General features: G+C 37.6%; 1 protein-coding gene across 1 annotated transcript in view; it reads left to right on the forward strand.

Annotated features, from left to right (window-relative positions):
* The window catches only part of KIAA1958 (KIAA1958 ortholog), a 157,152-nt gene that overhangs the window by 129,110 nt on the left and 9,569 nt on the right, over positions 1-18,473 (forward strand). Inside the window, 2 exon segments of the mRNA XM_034664298.1 lie at positions 12,568-12,740; positions 18,159-18,472. Of these exon segments, the coding sequence (XP_034520189.1) occupies positions 12,568-12,740; positions 18,159-18,472 (487 nt within the window).

Consider the following 18,473-nt stretch of genomic DNA (forward strand, 5'->3'; position numbering starts at 1 on the left):
CTAATACTTTGGTGTTTTATTTTATATATATATATATATTTTTTTTTTGCTGGATTACAGGTAATTTTATTTTTTTAATAATAATATTTTTTATTATGTTAGTCACCATACAGTACATCCCCAGTTTTTTTCTTTTATTTTTTTAATGATATTATGTTAGTCACCATACAGTACATCCCTGGTTTCTGATGTAAAGTTCGATGATTCATTACTTGCGTATAACACCCAGTGCACCATGCAATACATGCCCTCCTTACTACCCATCACTAGCCTATCCCATTCCCCCACCCCCCTCCCCTCTGAAGCCCTCAGTTTGTTTCTCAGAGTCCATAGTCTCTCATGCTTCATTCCCCCTTCTGATTACCCCCCCTTTCTTTATCCCTTTCTTCCCCTACCAATCTTCCTAGTTCTTATGTTCCATAGATGAGAGAAATGATAATTGTCTTTCTCTGCTTGACTTATTTCACTTAGCATTATCTCCTCCAGTGCCGTCCATGTTGCAGCAAATGTTGAGAACTTGTTCTTTCTGATAGCTGAGTAATATTCCATTGTATATATGGACCACAACTTCTTAATCCAGTCATCTGTTGAGGGGCATCTCGGTTCTTTCCACGATTTAGCAATTGTGGACAATGCTGCTATGAACATTGGGGTGCATATGGCTCTTCTCTTCACTACGTCTGTATCTTTGGGGTAAATACCCAGTAGTGCAATGGCTGGGTTTTATGCATAGATGTCCTTCAAAAATTGTAGTCAAGCTGCATTTACTGTCTGTGCATTTGTAAAAGATCTGTAGCCTTTGAAAGTGTGATTATTGTATAGTTACAGTTTTCCATTGTACAGTAATACCAGAATCCATTTTACAGTGCTTTAGTTGGATTGGATTTGTATCGTTTTTCACTTTTATAAATTTGCCTTCAAGAACATTCTTAAGCATACATTTTTGTACATTATCTATGATTAAATGTTTAGCATAAATTTCTACAAGAGGAATTCCTGGGCCAAATAAAAAACATTTATTTTTCCTACATATACATTTCCAAAGTCCTAGTTATTTAACTTTAAAAAATAATACATTCATATTGTAAAGCTTACAAGCCTCACAGAGGTAAATACTAATCAATGTGATGTGTATCCTTCCAAATTTTTTTCTAAACTAGTGCAAGTTCCCCTGTCCTAGCCAATACTTAGATACAGACCTTTTTATATTTTTGCCAGTCTGAAATACATCTTCTTTTGATTATAATGTCTTATTATTATTAATGCTTTTGTTATTTGTATTTCTTCTATAAATAATTGCCTGTCATATCCTGGGCCCATATTCTAGTGAGTAATCTTTTTCCACTTGATTTAAAGGAGATTTTCATATGTACTTTGTCACTTTGTGTGTTACAAGTATTTTCTCCAGGTCTGTTTATTGTCTTTTAAAATTTATTCAATGCAGAACTTTCGAATTTTTATGTCATCTGACTTGTTAATCTTTTTTATAGCTCTGGGTTGTATCATGCTGAGAAAGGCTTTTCTTACTCCCCAAATCATGAAAATTGTCTTCTTTTTGGAAACAGCCTTTTGGAAAAAAGATTTGGAAATTTGTTGTGTGTGGTATGAAATAGGAATCTAAATTTGCTTTTGTTTTTGTTTTTCCAACTCAATAGCTTATTATCTCAAAGCATTTATTGAAGAGTCCATCCTTTCCCCAGCAATTTTGAATTGGAGCCTTTATGATATACTCAATTTGCATATTTTCACAGGCCTTTTCTGGACTTTCTTCTGTTGCACTGATCTATTTGTCTCTTTCTTTTCCAGAACTTAAACTTTAAATTATTGCAGTGTTATAGTACATGTTTATATCTTTCAGGGCAAAGCCTCCCAAATATTATTTTCAAAATTGCCTTCCTTTTCTTACGCATTTACTCTCCCAGATAAACTTTAGAATCAGCCTGACCAGTAACAACAAAAAGGGGGATTTTAATTAGAATTACACCACATTAAAGATTGCTTGAAGAAATTAAACATCCTTATAATATTGAGACTTTCCATCTAGGTACATGGTATAACTCTTCATTATGTTTATATATACATTTTTAATTTTAAGAATTTTTTGCATCTGACTCTTGGTTACAGCTCAGGTCATGATTTCAGGGTCTTGAGATCAAGCCATGCATTGGGTTCTGCCCTCAATGCAGAGTCTGCTTGAGATTCTCTCTCCCTCTCCCTCTGCCCCTCCCCTCACTCGTGCTATCTTTCAAAAGAGAAAGAAAGAGAGAGAGAGAGAGAGAGAGAAAGGAAGGAAGGAAGGAAGGAAGGAAGGAAGGAAGGAAGGAAGGAAGGAAGGAAGGAAGGAAGTAATCTTATAATTAAAAAAAAAGAATTTTTTGGAAGTTTTCTTACTGAATTTTACAGACATAAAAGGGCACAAATAATGTACAGCTTGGTTAATTTTTATGAAGCAAGCATATTGCTAAAAACACCACCTAGAGGAAGACATAGAACATTATCTGAACCCCAGATGCCCTCCCCTATTTATCTCCCTCAGGCAACCACTTCGTTATTTCACCATAGAGTCACTTTTATCTGTTTTTAAATTATACAAGTGGACCATTTCAACTCACTCTGTTGTGTCTGGCCTCTTTTGTTTAACATTGTGTTTGTGGGCTTCATCCATATTTTTCATGTTAGTTGATTCCAGTAGTCCATTCCTTGTCCTTATTGTGTACTAATATAGTGTATAATTATTTTACAATTTCATATGCATTCTGTTGTTTATGAACATATTTATATTTCCAGCTTGGGTCTTTCTATTAGTAATTGTGCTTTTATGAATGCTCATATTACACGCCTTTGTAAACATGTACATGCTTCTGTTGGATATATACTCAGGTGTAGGATTGCTGGATCATAGAATGTTTGTATATTCAACTTTAGTAGATACTACCAATTAGTGTCCAAAGTGGGTGTGCAAATTGCCATTCCTACCAGCTGAGTAGGAGTGTTCCTATGGCTCTACGTCCTCACCAATGCTTGATATTTGCTGATTTTGTTTTTTATTTTAGACATTTTGGTGGATGGATTTTAATTTATGTTTTCTGAAAAATTAATGGTATTTCTCATTTTATGCAGTTTCCTGAAAAATTAATGATATTTCTCATTTTATGCAGTGTCCCTTCAAGCTTACCCATTTTTAATTCATCTAGCTGCCTTCTAATTGGTTTGTCAGATATACGCACTTGAGATATCTTCTCTTACTATGTGGCTTGCCTTTGCTCCCTCTGAATAGTACATTTTAATAAATGTCTTCTTAATTCTAAAGAAATTCAATTGATCAGTCTTTGACTTTTGAGGTAATAATGTTGATGTTCTATTAAAAATATGCAGCTACCCTAAGATCATAAAGATGGTCTCTTATGTTTTTCTCTTGAAGCTTTATTGTTTTATCATTCACATTTAGGTATGATCCATTTGGAATTGTTTTTTTGTTTGTGGTGTGAGGTAAACATCCAATTTGTTCATATTATGTTAAGAATTTTTTGTATCTGTTTATGAGCTATGTTGGCTTGTAATTTTCTTTTATTGTATTGTTCTTGTCATACTTTTTTTTATAAAAAGCTATGCTGCCCTAAAAAAAGAAAATGGGTATGCTCTTTTTCTGTTCACTAGCAGAGTTTTTAGGTTTGGCATCCTTAAATGTTAAAAGAATTTGCTAGTGAAATCCATCTCAGCCTGAAGGGTTTTTTGTGATATTTTAGATTACAGATTCAGTTTGTTTAATGGATGTAAGACTATTTAAATTTTATATTTCTTGTTCAGTTTTAGTAAGTTGTGGCTTTTGTATATATTTGCCCATTTTATCCAACTTTTCAAGTTTATTGGCATCAAGTTGTTCATAATATCTTTTTACTATCTTTTTAATATCTGTAGGATTTGTAGTGATAACCCCTGTTTCATTCTTGATGTTGCAATTTGTGTCTTCTCTTATTTTTCTTACCAGTTTATTAAGTTTGTTAGTCTCTTCAAATCCATCTTTTTGGCATTACTTCTTTTTTAATTGTAAATTTCCTATTTCATTGATTTCTGTTATGTGTACTTCCTTCTTTCTATTCTTTTGAAAATATATGTTATTCTTTTTATCATTTCCTGGTACAGTTGATATTCAACCTTTCTTTCCTAATCTCTGGATTCAATGCTATAATTTTTTCTAAAGATACTGTAATAAGTGCCTCCCATAACTTTGACATATTATTATCATTTGGTTTGAAATATTTTATTTTTCTAAAAGATTTAATTTATTTATTTGAGAGACAGAGCATGAGCAGAGGGGAGGAGTAAAGGGAGAGGGAGATGCAGACTCCCCACTGAGCAGGGAGCCCGATGCAGGACTCCATCCCAGGATCCTGGGATCATGATCTGAGCCGAAGGCAGACACTTAAACTACTGAGCCACCTAGGCGCCCCTGAAATGTTTTCTAATTCCCATTGATTTTTCCCCCTTCATCAGGGGTTTGTTTAGAAGCATATTATTGCTAGTGGTCAAAAGTTATCTTCTTGTAATTAATTATATTTTAATTCTGCTGATATTCTGAATGATTTAATCCTTTGGAATGTTGAAGTTTGCTTTATGTCCTAGCATTTCTATTTTGGTAAAAGAGCCATGTATCTTTGAAAAGAACGTGTCTTCTGCAGTTGTTAGATATGTTGTTCTTTGTACAGTTTGATATTTGCATTGTTTCAGTCTTCTATGTCTATACTATTTTCTGTGTGTACTTGTTCTGTCAGTTATAGAAAAAGATGTATTAAAGTCTTAGTTGTAGATTTGCCTTTTTCTTTTTAAAATTCTTGGAACTTTTCCTCTTTATATTTTGAGGCTATGTGAGTGGATAGAAATTTAGGATTGTTATCTTTCTGTTGAATTTTAAAACATTTCTTTTTATTTATAGTAATACATCTTACCTTAAAGTCTGTTTTGTCTGATATATAGCTATACCAGCATTCTTTTCTTTGCTGTTTACATAGTGTACCTTTTTTTCATCCTTTTGCTTTCAACATTTCTACCCTATTCATTCCTATGTGTAAGGAGCACATAGCTGAGTTTTGTTTCTTTATCCAGACTGACATCACTTATCTTTTTTTTTTTAAGATATATTTATTTGAGAGAGAGGGAGAGAGCTCATGAGCAGGGGGAGGGGCAGAGGGAGAGAGAGAATCTCAAGCAGACTCCCCACTGAGAGTGGAGCCCAACTTGGGGCTCAATCTCATGACCCTGAGATCATGACCTGAGCTGAAACCAGGAGTCAATGCTCAACCAACTGAGCCACCCAGGCACCCTGACATCACTTATCTTTTAATTGGAATACTGATCCTGGAATAATTGATACATTTAGGTTTAAGTCCATAATCCTACATTTTTTGGTTTGTCCCATCTCTTCTTTGTGCCTTGTTTTTTATTAAACAAGTCTTTTTTTTTTCCATCTTCCTCCTCTATCAACTTATACATTCTTTCAATATTCTTATAGTGGTTACCATGGAGATTAAAATATGCATCCTTGCACTGTTAAAGTCTACTTTAAATTAGTGTTTTTATCATTTTCTGGATAATGCCAGGCAGTTACCCTCTTTTGTGCTATAGTAATGAATATTAATTCTACATGCATTTAAAGCCCCACAAGACACCATTAGTATTGTTTTAAACAGCTGTGTTCATTTAGATTCACCTACTTATTCAATCTTTTCAGTATTCTTTATTTTTGGCTATATCAGCATGTTTCCATCCTGGATCATTTCCTTTGCCTGAAAAACTCCATTTATTATCACTTAATCTTTGACAGCTGATAACAAATACATTCATTATTTTGTACGACTTCCCCTGTATTTCACCTTTATTTTTGAAGGATGCTTTGCTTAGTATGAATTCCACACTTGTAGCAATTTTCTTTCAACACGTTAAAGTAATCATCTGTCTTCTGGCTTCCATCACATCAGTTGAAAAAGCGATCAATCTGTTGTTGTTCCCTTGAAGGTAATTTGTATTTTTCCTCCAGTTTCTTTTAAGATTTTCTCCTTGTCTTTTATCTACTCAACTTATAACACTCTTCTCCAGGCCATCTTCCACTTTCTCACTCCACTCAAACTCTGACATCCCATGCTGGAATGCCCTCCTACATGGAAGCCCTCATCACACTTCTTGAGCTGTCATACCTGGCACCAGACCACTCCCATGCAGGGAAGCCTTATTCACCCCAGTAAGACTCTGACTTTTCACATATGGCTTCTTCCCAAATCTCCCACTTCTGTGGGGGTGTCCTCCTTACCCAGCTCAGGCAATCACACCACATACCTGACTACCCCTGCATGGGATGTTTGTTTTTCTCTCCTAGTTCAGGCTCCGTTGCCTCTCACTGAAACGTATTTCTTGCCCCAGTCAGTTTCCTATATCCCTCACTAGGGCAGGCTTCATGCCTCACTCTAAGCCCCCATAGCCCCTTCAACACACACATACTCCAGGAAAACAGATGTCTATTTTGCTCTGCCCCACCAACTGCTTTGAAATTGAAAAGTTCAGGAAGAAAAGGGAAAAAGAAGAGAAAGAAGGGAGAGAATTCTATAATTTCCATTTTGTTAATAGATTCTGATGCTCTAGTAAAATTCTCTATCTTCTCCTTATTTCCTTGAACATATTAAAATTATTTTAAAGTCTATGTGTGACAACTCCAATAATTATGTTGTCTGGTTTTTCTCTTGTTTTTCATTCATTTGGTCTTATTTTATAGTATATCTGTTAACTTGTTATTGAATTCTGGCCATTGTGTATGAAAACTTGTTGAAGATATTATCCTTTCTCCAGAGAGGATTTAAATTTCCGCTAGCTAGCAAATAAGGTAGGCAGATCACCTTAATCCAGTTAAGACTGTTCTACAGGTCTTTCTTGACTTACAGTGGGGTTATATCTTGATAAACCCATCATAAGTTAAGATGTTTTAGGTAGAAAATGTGTTTAATATGCCTAACCTACTGAACATCTCAGCCTAGCCTACCTTACATGTGCTTAGGGTACTGATGTTAGCCTACAGTTGGGCAAAATCATCCAACACATGAAGTGTTGAATATCTCACATAATTTATTGAATACTGTGCTGAAAATAAAAAACGGAATGGTCCTGTGGATACAGAAATGTTGTGAATCTATTGGTTGTTTACCCTTGTGATCACAAGTTTGACTGGTAGTTGTGGCTGTCTGCCACTGCCCAGCATCACAAGAGAGCATCCTATCACATATCACTTAGCCCAGGAAAAGATCAAAATTCAAATTTTGAAGTACAATTTCTACTGAATGCCTGTCATTTTCACATCATTGTACAGTAGAAAAATCATAAATCAAACCATCATAAGTCAGGGGCCATCTGTATTTCCAGTTTTTCTTATTCTTACAGTTAAGCCTTTCCTGGTCACAAATGAAAGCCTTTATTGTTACCAAGTCTTCTCCCCCTTAGAAGGCTCTGTTACTATTCTTGACTCCTCAGTGCCTTGCAGTTTCCTCTCAGTGATTTCTCCTTTCTACTTGGTTTCTCTGCATCTTGCCTCTGCATGTTTAGCTTAGGAATCAGCAATTCCTGGAAGGAAAATTGCATGCAGAATGTTGGCTTACCTTTCTATGGTTCCCTTCCTCCAGGATGTCCAACTCTCAAGTACTGGCTGCTTATTAGAACTGTACTTGAATATTTGTATACTTATTTCTCTGAGATGGCAGTAGACTTCAGGCTGCTTGTTTCTGTTTGGGCTGTGTGATCTGCACTGCAACTCTTCAAATGATTGAAGAGGAAAACATGGTGATCAATGCAGGACTCACTTCTGTGCATTTCCCATCTCTCCAGGATTTTTGCTCCTTCAGTTCTAGTTACTTTTGTTTTCCAGTGCATTTTATCTAGCCTTATCCTCAGCAGGAAAGATAGTATAATACCAACTACTCCATTATAGCCCTAAGTAGAAGTCCTCCTGCCATCATTTTTAAGTTTTCATTTCTTTTATTAACTTGTTCTTGGATGCTATGTCTTTCAAGATTGAAAGTATCTTTATTTTGCCCTAGCAGTTGAATGATACCTTAAGTAGGTAATAGAATTCTTTATTTTATAGTCTTTTTCCTTTACAGCTCTGGGAAGACAGAGTCATTATTTTTTAGCATGTGGTATCACAGATGAGAAACCAGATTCTTGTTACTATGTTGAGGACTTTTTCCCTCTTACCAGATAAAGATGATAAAATTTTCTTTTTGTTCATAGACCTTGGAAATTTCACCAAGATATGTTTATAAATATATAAGATACGTCTTCTTCAGTATGTATATTTGACAGTTTATGAGCCTTAACACCCTAAAGATTAAAATCTTTTTGAGTAATGGAACTTTTTTATATTATTTCTTTCACTATTTATTTTTTTCTGTCCTCTCATATGTTTTCTTTTGAATTCTTATAAGCTAGAATTTGAATTTCCTGCCTTGGTCTTCTGTGCCTCTTAACTTCACCCTCACAATTTAAAAACTGTTATGACTTTGCTTGCCCTTCTAGGAAAATTCCTTCCGTATCACTAATTTGTCTTTTAGCCATATTCATTCCAATACTTAGCTCTTCTATTAAGTATTTTAAAATATGTTTTTTCAGTCATTTTAAATTTCCAGGGTCTTTCTTGTTCTATTTTTCCATTTCCAATGAAAGCTGTTTTTGTTTTAAGGATGAATTATGCTCTCAAGTCTATGTAATGATATATTCGTGATCTTTTGAATTTTTTCCCATTGAATTAATTCTGTGGGAGACTAGGAATATGGAATTAGTTGCTCTGCTTGGATGTTATTTGTTTTCCCCAGGTGCTAAGTGATGCTTGTTTGTGTGCTCACAATTTTTTTTTAAAGGTTTATTTATTTATTTGAGAGAGAGCAGGGGGAAGGGCAGAGGGACAGGGAGAGAGTGAGAGTCTCAAGCAGACTCCCCACTGAATGCAGAGCCCAACACGGAGCTTTATCTCGCAATCTGAGATCATGACCTGAGCCAAACCAAGAGTCCGACGCTTAACCGACTGAGCCACCCAGGCACCCCCGTGAACTCACATTTTAAAATGAAAGTCTCGATTTATCATTACTGCTGGCTTACAGGGATTTTCTTAGACATTATTAAAGGCTCTTGTTTGATATATCTGGACACAGCTCACTCTTGAAGGTAATAGTTGAGCACAGGGTTTTGCAAGTGGACTTCAGCCAGCTGTAATGAGTGGACAAAGCAGAACCCACAAATAGGCTTCTCTTCAGGGTGTACAAGTTGAAAACAAGCTGGGAAGCTGGGAACTCTCAACTGTAGACACAGAGGAAGTGTTACCTGACAGAGGGCATGCATTCAGCCTTTTTTTTTTTTTTTTTTTTTTTTTTTTTTTTTTTTGCTTTTTGCAGCCGCTTTTTGTTTTTCCTTCCTGTGTCCGTTTCCTGAGGCAATGCCCCTTCTCTCTTTGACTCTGAGGGTGGCTTTTCACAGCAATTTCCCTCACTTTCCACGCTATGCTTGCCAGCACCCATGCTGTAAATGATGTAGGTGGTAACCGTGCATAGAGAGCAGGGTAATTGTGCAGATCTGGCCGTCCTTAGAGTGAGTACACGACCCCACGGTCCAAACCTGCTCCCATGGCCAGCTCTTCCGAACTTTGAGCTTGAAGTTTGCCTGTTCTGTAATGGAAGAAAAATGCAGATCTTTCTTTAGTAGTCCTCTCTTTCTCCTGTATTCAGTTGGAAGTCCTTACTTTTGTTTCTCCATCAATACAGCCTCCTGAAAATTTCCTTGGCACCATAGATTTATAACTTCTACTCAGAATTTTTTTTTTAAGATTTTATTTATTTATGTGACAGAGAGACAGCCAGCGAGAGAGGGAACACAGCAGGGGGAGTGGGAGAGGAAGAAGCAGGCTCCCAGCGGAAGAGCCCGATGTGGGACTTGATCCCAGAACACCGGGATCACGCCCTGAGCCGAAGGCAGACGCTTAACGACTGCGCTACCCAGGTGCCCCTGTACTCAGATTTTTTTTTTTTAAAGATTTTGTTTATTTATTCGACAGAGATAGAGACAGCCAGCTAGAGAGGGAAACACAGCAGGGGGAGTGGGAGAGGAAGAAGCAGGCTCATAGCAGAGGAGCCTGATGTGGGGCTCGATCCCATAACGCCGTGATCACACCCTGAGCCGAAGGCAGACGCTTAACTGCTGTGCCACCCAGGCTCCCCCTGTAGTCAGAATTTTTAAAAAGCAATGTATTAAGTAAATTTATTTATTCTTTATAATTATGATAGAACCATATGTGTCCTTTAATCATTTTCACACAATTTCTTTCCCATTATGTAAGCATACAAGCATTCTTTACCTGTTTTCTCCATGTACTAGGATTTTGTTTTCTATTTTCAGTGTACAGTTTGTCCTATGATAAAAATGAAATTCTTTATGGCCATGTAATTGTTTCATGTAATAATTAAACATCCTATCTTACAGTGTGACTTTTTTCTACTCCTATTCTGTACTGAAATGATGGGGACTAGGCTGTGTTGCAAATAAACCTTTTGTTGTGGTTGTTTAAAAATAAGCAAATATAGTGAAACTGTAATAGTTGTATAAATAAATCAGACTTAGTTCTCCTCACTGAAGATTAATACAAGTAAATGTTGGGGGCCAGGATATACTTTTCATAAGTGGCTAATACCTAAACTGTATTCCATACTGAAACTTTATCCATGTAGTACATGATTCCTTTGCTGTGGTGGTCAGAACGTAGAGCCAGTGGGACCCAAGTCCAAACCCTAGCTCTAGCACTTGCTAACTACATGACTTGGGACAGCCCAGTGCCTGGCGCAGAGAGGGCACCTTGGTAAATATTGGATGAGTGATGTATGAAGTTACTAAATGTATGAGGCTCAGTTTCCTTATTGGTAAAATAAGTATAAAAACACAGTTGCTTAGTGATTACGGATAACTCTTGGCATATAGTAAGCATTCAATTAACACTAGATGTAATGATAATAAATTTTATACTAGAATTCTTTCATTAACATCAAGCAAGTCCCAGAAACAATATGAGTTATCTCAGTTTATGAGGGTGGTGAGAGGAATATACTCACATGACACAATCGCTTCAGATAGCCTTTCTAACATTATTTATTTCTCTTTTGCTATACACAAAGCAGACTTAAAGGGTAAAGACACAGTCTTAAGGAGAACTACAAAATTAACTGGAGATCTTCTGGACACAGTTACATCACAGTTCTAAGGAATAATAAAGCAAATGTGAAACACATACTGGAGAGAATAAGGGAGTTCAGTTTGTGTGGGGAAGATGCTGTAGAAGTGAGTTTGGAATTGGAATTGGAAATGGGAAAAAAGACCGTATTTGGTACAAAGACCATGGGGAGATTTCTCAGGCTACGGGGGGGTGGTGGCGGGGGAGGTTGGTGTGGTGTCTTGGGCACAGGTGGATGCTGGGGACAACAAGAGCTGGTGGCTGGGAGTTCCTCAGTGGGGGCGGTGGAAGGTGAGGTGAGTTAGGCAAAGTGGAACCAATTTGCAGGTCACCTTGGTAATTGCACCAACTTTCTGTTTTGCTGTTTCTCAGCCTCTTAGTGCCTTGTTTGAACATGGAAACATCAGAGAGGTTCGGAACCATTAAATAAACTAGAAGGTTGGCATTGTGTTCATTTTAAGGTGGTGCACTTTGTTGGGGTTTTTTTTTTCTATCCAAAGACAGCAATTTAAACAGTTTAAGCTTGGTTTTAGTAGATCGCAGAGTATAAAGAAAGGCCTAATGGTTATGGACTTGATTATCTAGTCCATATCCAAATATCCAACAATTAACATGGACAGCTTGAGGGGAGACCAGTTTTCATCTGACTTAGTTTGGCAATTGCAATTTAAAATCTGTTCCTTCTCTGAGATGATGTGAGCCCCTCTAGCATGTTCTCCCTTTTTTCCCATAATATTATTCTCACTTTACATTCCATTCTGATTCTAAGCTAGCTGATGGGTTGGGGAGTCAGGGTTTAAATATCTCTTTGTTCATTTGTGAAAATAATTAAAGAAATATGCCAACACCACGTAATACAAGTCTGTCTAGGATGGCACTACATTACAAAGAAATAACAGCTCTGCATACACTGAGAGAAAGGATGTGTAACTTGTCTTCCCTTATTTCCTTCTATTTTTTTTGTTGTTGTTGTTCATATAAATGCCTTTTATTTCCAGTGAAAATTTTAGACAGAACATTCTTTGTTTTTCTGCATTCATTTTTTCCCTTCTGTTATCAGAATGCCTGCATTAGTGCATCAGTTGATACATCTAGCAAAAACACTGGGATCGAATGCAAGGTTACCACATTGGTTCCATGCTAGAAATACTGTTCCCTACTTTATTTATTCTAATATATGTACACTTGATAGACATTTCATTTTTTAAAGTGTTATCTCTTAGGAGATTTCTGTTATTTATAACATGATCCCAAGATGTGATTCTCTAAAGAGGGGAATGGCGAATTATTTTAATGCCTTTTATTGTTTTTGTTTCTAGCCTATTCTACTAAGCTCAACAAATTTCCTGTATTTAATATTAATGATGACTTGAATGATCTGTGTACCAGTGCAGTAAGCCCAAACACTACCAAAGCCACACGATATGCCCTGAATGTCTGGCGGTATTGGTGTGTGACCAACGGGCTCAAAGATCACACGGACATCACCAAGGTAAGAAACTCTTGAGTTTACTTCATCTCTCAGCCACTTTAACAGCTTCTAAATGCTGGGCATTGTGTTAAGCATTGTGGGGAACACAGAACAGTTGCTTTTTGCTTGAGAAAACTTTGAAAGAACATGAAACCCCTAAGAAAAATATACACAGTACAGAGCAGAATTTAATAAGTATCTTATGAATGTACAGATCAGAAATGCCAAAAAATTCAGATGGATAAATTAATTTCAGTGTGGTGTAACTAGTGAAGGAATTGATATTTAAGCAGTGTTTTGAAGGAGAGTTAGAATTTCAATAGAATTGGATGAAGACAAAAGTGTGGAAGTGACATGAGGAAGAGTAAGATTTGGAGGGAGAGACTCACTTGCCTGCCTCAGAGATTTCAGATGTGGGATAGTGGACTATAAAACCAGATTTGGGTAAAACCTTAAAAGCCAAACTAAAATCTTGTGAATATTGGGAAGCCGTTGAAGTTTTGTTTTGTTTTTATTTGTAAAGAGAGACTGTATCTGAAGGATTATTGCAGTGACAGCCAGGAAGGGACTGTCGAAATAGGGAGACTGCTCTGACTATAAGATCTAAAGGGTAGGCAAAAGGGAAACCACTGAAGTTTCTTTAACAGGGAGGAATACAGTGAAAAAGATATTTTGCAAAATTAATTGGAAGTGATGAGCAAAAACTTATTTAGTGTCCTTGGTCCTCAATTCTCCAGTTGTAAAATGAGCTCTTAAAATCCCTTCCAATTTGAAATGTTTGAGGTTGGTGAATGGAAGGAAATATTTTTGTACCTGTAGAGACAGAACAGAAAGGCATATTTTGATTTGGATATACTGAGTCTAAAGTAGACAGATGTCCAGATGGACATGTCCAATAAACAGTTGGGAATGTGGGATTCAAAACATGGGAGAAAAGGGGGCACTTGGTTGGCTAGCTCAGTAGAGTATGCGGTTCTTGATCTCGGGGTCATGAGTTCAAGCCCTACATTACGCCTAGAGCTTACTTAAAAAAAATAAAAATATAAATAAACAAACAAACGTGGGAGATATGTTAGAGCTGGAAGCATAGATGTAAAGGTCTTGCACATAGAGATCATAATCATAACTGAAGCCCAAGGCAGATGACATGTCCAAGTTTGGGTGACATGTTTAGGGCACCAACAATAGATGAAGTAAGAAATCCAGATTTCTACTTCTGACAGCATAGTGCTCTAAATACTGTGAGGGGCCTTTCTGTTCTACTTGCAAAAGGAAGGGAAACATCCACAGTGCGTGCACACGCACACACACACACACACAAACTGGAAACTGGAGCAGTGAGCAGTAGCACATGTGAAAGGCGGGTTTCTCCCTGAGGGTGTATATTGATAACATTATATTTTTTTAAAAGATTTTATTTATTTATTTGACAGAGAGAGACAGCCAGCAAGAGAGGGAACACAAGCAGGGGGAGTGGGAGAGGAAGAAGCAGGCTCATAGCAGAGGAGCCTGATGTGGGGCTCAATCCCATAACGCCGGGATCACGCCCTGAGCCGAAGGCAGACGCTTAACCGCTGTGCCACCCAGGTGCCCCTGTTGTTTTAAAGATTTATTTATTTTAGAGAGAGAGAGTCCTGGGGGAGGGGAGAGGGAGAGGGAAGGAGAGAGAATCCTCAAGCAGACTCCCTGCTGAGTGAGGAGCCCAACTCCGTGCTCAATCCCAGGACCCCAAGATCATGACCTAAGCTGAATCTAGAGACAGCCGCTTAACTGACTGAGCCACCCAGGTGTCCCTCAGAGGTTGGTTTTTTTGTTGTTGTGTTGTGTTTTGTTTTTAGGTGCTACAGTAATAAGATTTTCTGCTCAACATCCCTTAGTAAGGAACCCTTCCACGTCTACAATCCCCATGCTTACTGAAGAAGCCATCATGTTAGTACAGTGGCCTACCTTTTGATCAGTTGTTTGGATCAGGAATGGGCTAACCGGAATCCTTTCTTTAGATTTTTTTCTACTGTCGATGAGAATTGAACATGGCCCGTACCTGAGGCTGTAAGATGCAAATCTTAGGGAGTGCTAGGGAGTTATGTTTTAAGCTATATAAAGAAAGCCGCTTTGCACAGAGAGGCAGAGATGAGAGACAGAGCCCTGATGGTCTTGGAGTCCACTAAATCTGACATCCCTCTTGGCCTAGGGGTTTGTTCAAATGTGACTTAGCTCTTGGGACCGAACAAATCCCAACTAATACAAAGAGAGGTTAACACTGGCAAGTAGGGATTTGCAGGTAACAACATAAAAATCTGAAACCAGCTGAGTTTGAGAGTCATGGTTATTTTGACGGGAGTTTCATATTTTGTATGTAGCTAACCTACTGATGGCTTTTCAGGTGAATGTCGTGGAGTTTCCTAGACCAACAATCAGATGATCAGAAAACAATTATATTTTATCTTTTTCCTTTAGTATATACACATATACATACGTGTGTGTGTATAATTTTTTTTCTGTCTTGCCTGGTTTGCTAGAACCTCCAGAATAGTGTTACACACCTACAGTGTCTGATACTCGGCAAGCTCATCTTATTCCTGACTTTATAAAAAAACCATTTTAATGTTTCCATCTTAGGTATAATTTTTATAGTTCTTGTCTATAAAATACTCTTCATCATATTAAGAGGATTTTTTTTCTTCCAATCTAAATTTAATTTGAATTTTAAAAAATTTGAAATGGATATCAAACTTACAAGTAATTTTTTTCTTCCAATCTAAATTTATTTTGAATTTTAAAAAATTTGAAATGGATATCAAACTTTCAAGTAATTTTTCAGTAATTAGCAAGTGCGTATTACTTTCTCTCTGTAATAAATATTAACATATTTATTAAGATTACTTTCTCTCTGTAAGTCAATTATATTAACATATTTATTAAGATTGAATCATCGTTATACTCTGCAACAATCCCTACTTGTCTTGATGTAGTATTGCTTTCCTGCAGTTCTGAATTTGGTTTGATAATATAGGCAGTCCTTGTTTTGTGTGGTACCATGTTAATTGCTACTCTGAATATCAGAGCTGTATATCAGAGCCTTGTCCTCGTTTTCCAGGTTATAACGTATACCTGTCTTTTTTTTTTTTTTAAGATTTTATTTTATTTATTCGACAGAGATAGAGACAGCCAGCGAGAGAGGGCACAAGCAGGGGGAGTGGGAGAGGAAGAAGCAGGCTCATAGCAGAAGAGCCTGATGTGGGGGCTCGATCCCATAACGCCAGGATCACGCCCTGAGCCGAAGGCAGACGCTTAACCGCTGTGCCACCCAGGCACCCCTAACGTACACCTGTCTTAAATAACATGGCACAGTGCAAAATTAAAATTGCTGTTTATTTTTATATTCATATGCTTTTCTTTTTATGTATCTGTTAGATTTGGATTCGAGAAAAATGAAGACCCTTTCTCTTTCCTATGCTTCAAAACTGTTTAAGTACAAAAGCTATATAGACTCCATAATGCCATCTCCTTAGGAGTGATATATGTCTCTGACAATCATTTCACTCTATTTGGGGGCTCTTCAGATCTTTTACTTCTTATTTTTTTTAAGATTTTATTTACTTATTTTTGAGAGACAGAGCGAAGAGAGCACAAGCATGAGTGGGGGTGGGGGCAGAGGGAGAAGCAGACTCCCCACTGAGCAGAGAGCCCAATGCAGGACTAGATTCCAAGACCCTGGGATCGTGACCTGAGCCGAAGGCAGACGCTTAATCGACTGAGCCACCCGGGCGCCCTCTTTTACTTCTTATTGAACCAACTTTGGTAATTTATATTTTGCCAAAAAATTGTTGAGGTCACCCAGATATTCAAATTAATATGTATAAAGTATATAATGTTCTTTCATATTATGGATTCATTTTCTATAATTACTGTCTTTCTCATTCCTGATATTGTTTACATATATATTTCCTTTCCTCTTCTTTCTCTTTCTCTCTTTTTGTCAGCCTTTCTGGTAGTTTATCAACTTTATAGGTCTTTTCAAAGATTATATGTTTTCATTTCTTAATCCAAATTTATATCTTTTCTAGTTCATTATGTTTTATTTTTATCGATTCACTCTATTATTTTTGAATTTAATTTACTTTCTCTAGCTTTTTGAGCTGAATAATCAGTTTGCTAATTTTCAATACAACTTTCTAAAAAAGTCATTCAAGACTATGGTGTTATAAGAGTTTATTTAGCAAATCTCATGTATTTTAAGATGGAGTGTTTTCAGTTTGGTTGGTTTTTAATCTCTAAGTCAGTTTTTATCTTCTCTTTGACCCAAGGGCAGTTAGGAGAATGAATGTTACCTGTACAGTTTCTACTTTTGAAAAGTTTTCTGTTGAGACTTTCTGTGTCCTAGAATGTGTACCTGGCCTGAAAGGAGTATGAGCAAAGTCTGGTTTTCTCTTTCTGGCTACCTCTTGAAAATAAAGCTTTCAGGGCGCCTGGGTGGCCCAGTCGGTTAAGGGTCTGCCATCAGCTCAGGTCATAATCCCAGAGTCCTGGGAGTGAGCTCCACATTGGGCTCCCTGCTCAGCGGGGAGTCTGCTTCTCACTCTGCCCCTCCCCTCCGTCCTCCACCCCGGTGTGAGTTCACCTACTTTCTCTCTCTCTCTCTCAAATAAAATAAATAAAATCTTTTTTTTAAAAAAGTTTAAAAAAGAAAATAAAGTTCTCTTAATGCCCGGGCTTCCTTCTCCCACCATATCCAAGTGAGGAGCTCTCTTTAGTTGTCAGTATAGTCATTAAGCTTTTCATATTTTTTGAAAAAGTATTGATATTATAACCCTATGGGTCATTAAGCCAGTAATATTTCAGGGCTTCTTTCAGGTGAAGAATTAAGGTCATGAACTTGCTCTGCAACCCCGACATACCGGTCGTCTTTCCCTAACGGTGCCATGTTTAGTGCCTGCAGGACCTAACAGTATGTGCAGATTTCGAGGAAATTAATGCTGGAGGATTCAGAGTTTGTAAACTTCATTCACAGACTCCTTAGAGAGAATGGTCGAATTGTACTGAAGGAGAGAGAAGGAAGGCTTTCCAGAGAGGAACAGAATAGTGAAAGTTACAAAGGCCAGTAATCATAATTAGTATGTTTATGTCTGTGTACGTGTATGTGTGTTCCCCACTATTTACAAACCCTGTCACGACCCTTACTTTATTTAAGCATTATAATCCTTCGAGAAGGTCTTGATTATATTGTCCCATTTTGCTGCTTCAGACGCTGTGGTTCCAAGTATGGAACCGAGATCTTCCATTTGAAGTTCCTTCACTGTATCAGGGCTAGGAATCAACCCTCTAGAGGCCACAAAACGTCCTGGCCACAATACAGCCCCTGGGAGGATGAGGAGAAGGAAGGGGTCTGGCTCTTTGGGTGTCCTCAAATGTGTAACCTCAGTGTTTGTCTCATTTGAGATCCCTGCAGCGAAGTTGAACGAGCTGCTTGAGAATTTTTATGTCACCGTTAAGAAGAGTGACGGCTCCGACTTCCTGGCCACCTCGCTGCACGCCATTCGCCGGGGCCTGGACCGCATCCTGAAGAATGCCGGCGTGGGCTTTTCCATCACCAGCAGCACGTTCAGTTCTTCCACCAAGAAGCTCAAGGAGAAGCTGTGGGTGCTGAGCAAGGCAGGGATGTCAGGTGCTCGCTCTCGCAATATCGTCTACTTCTCTCTGTCCGATGAGGAGGAGATGTGGCAGGCAGGGTGTCTAGGCGATGACAGCCCTATC

The sequence above is a fragment of the Ailuropoda melanoleuca genome, chromosome 7, assembly GCF_002007445.2.
Source record: "Ailuropoda melanoleuca isolate Jingjing chromosome 7, ASM200744v2, whole genome shotgun sequence".
Classification (NCBI taxonomy): domain Eukaryota; kingdom Metazoa; phylum Chordata; class Mammalia; order Carnivora; family Ursidae; genus Ailuropoda; species Ailuropoda melanoleuca.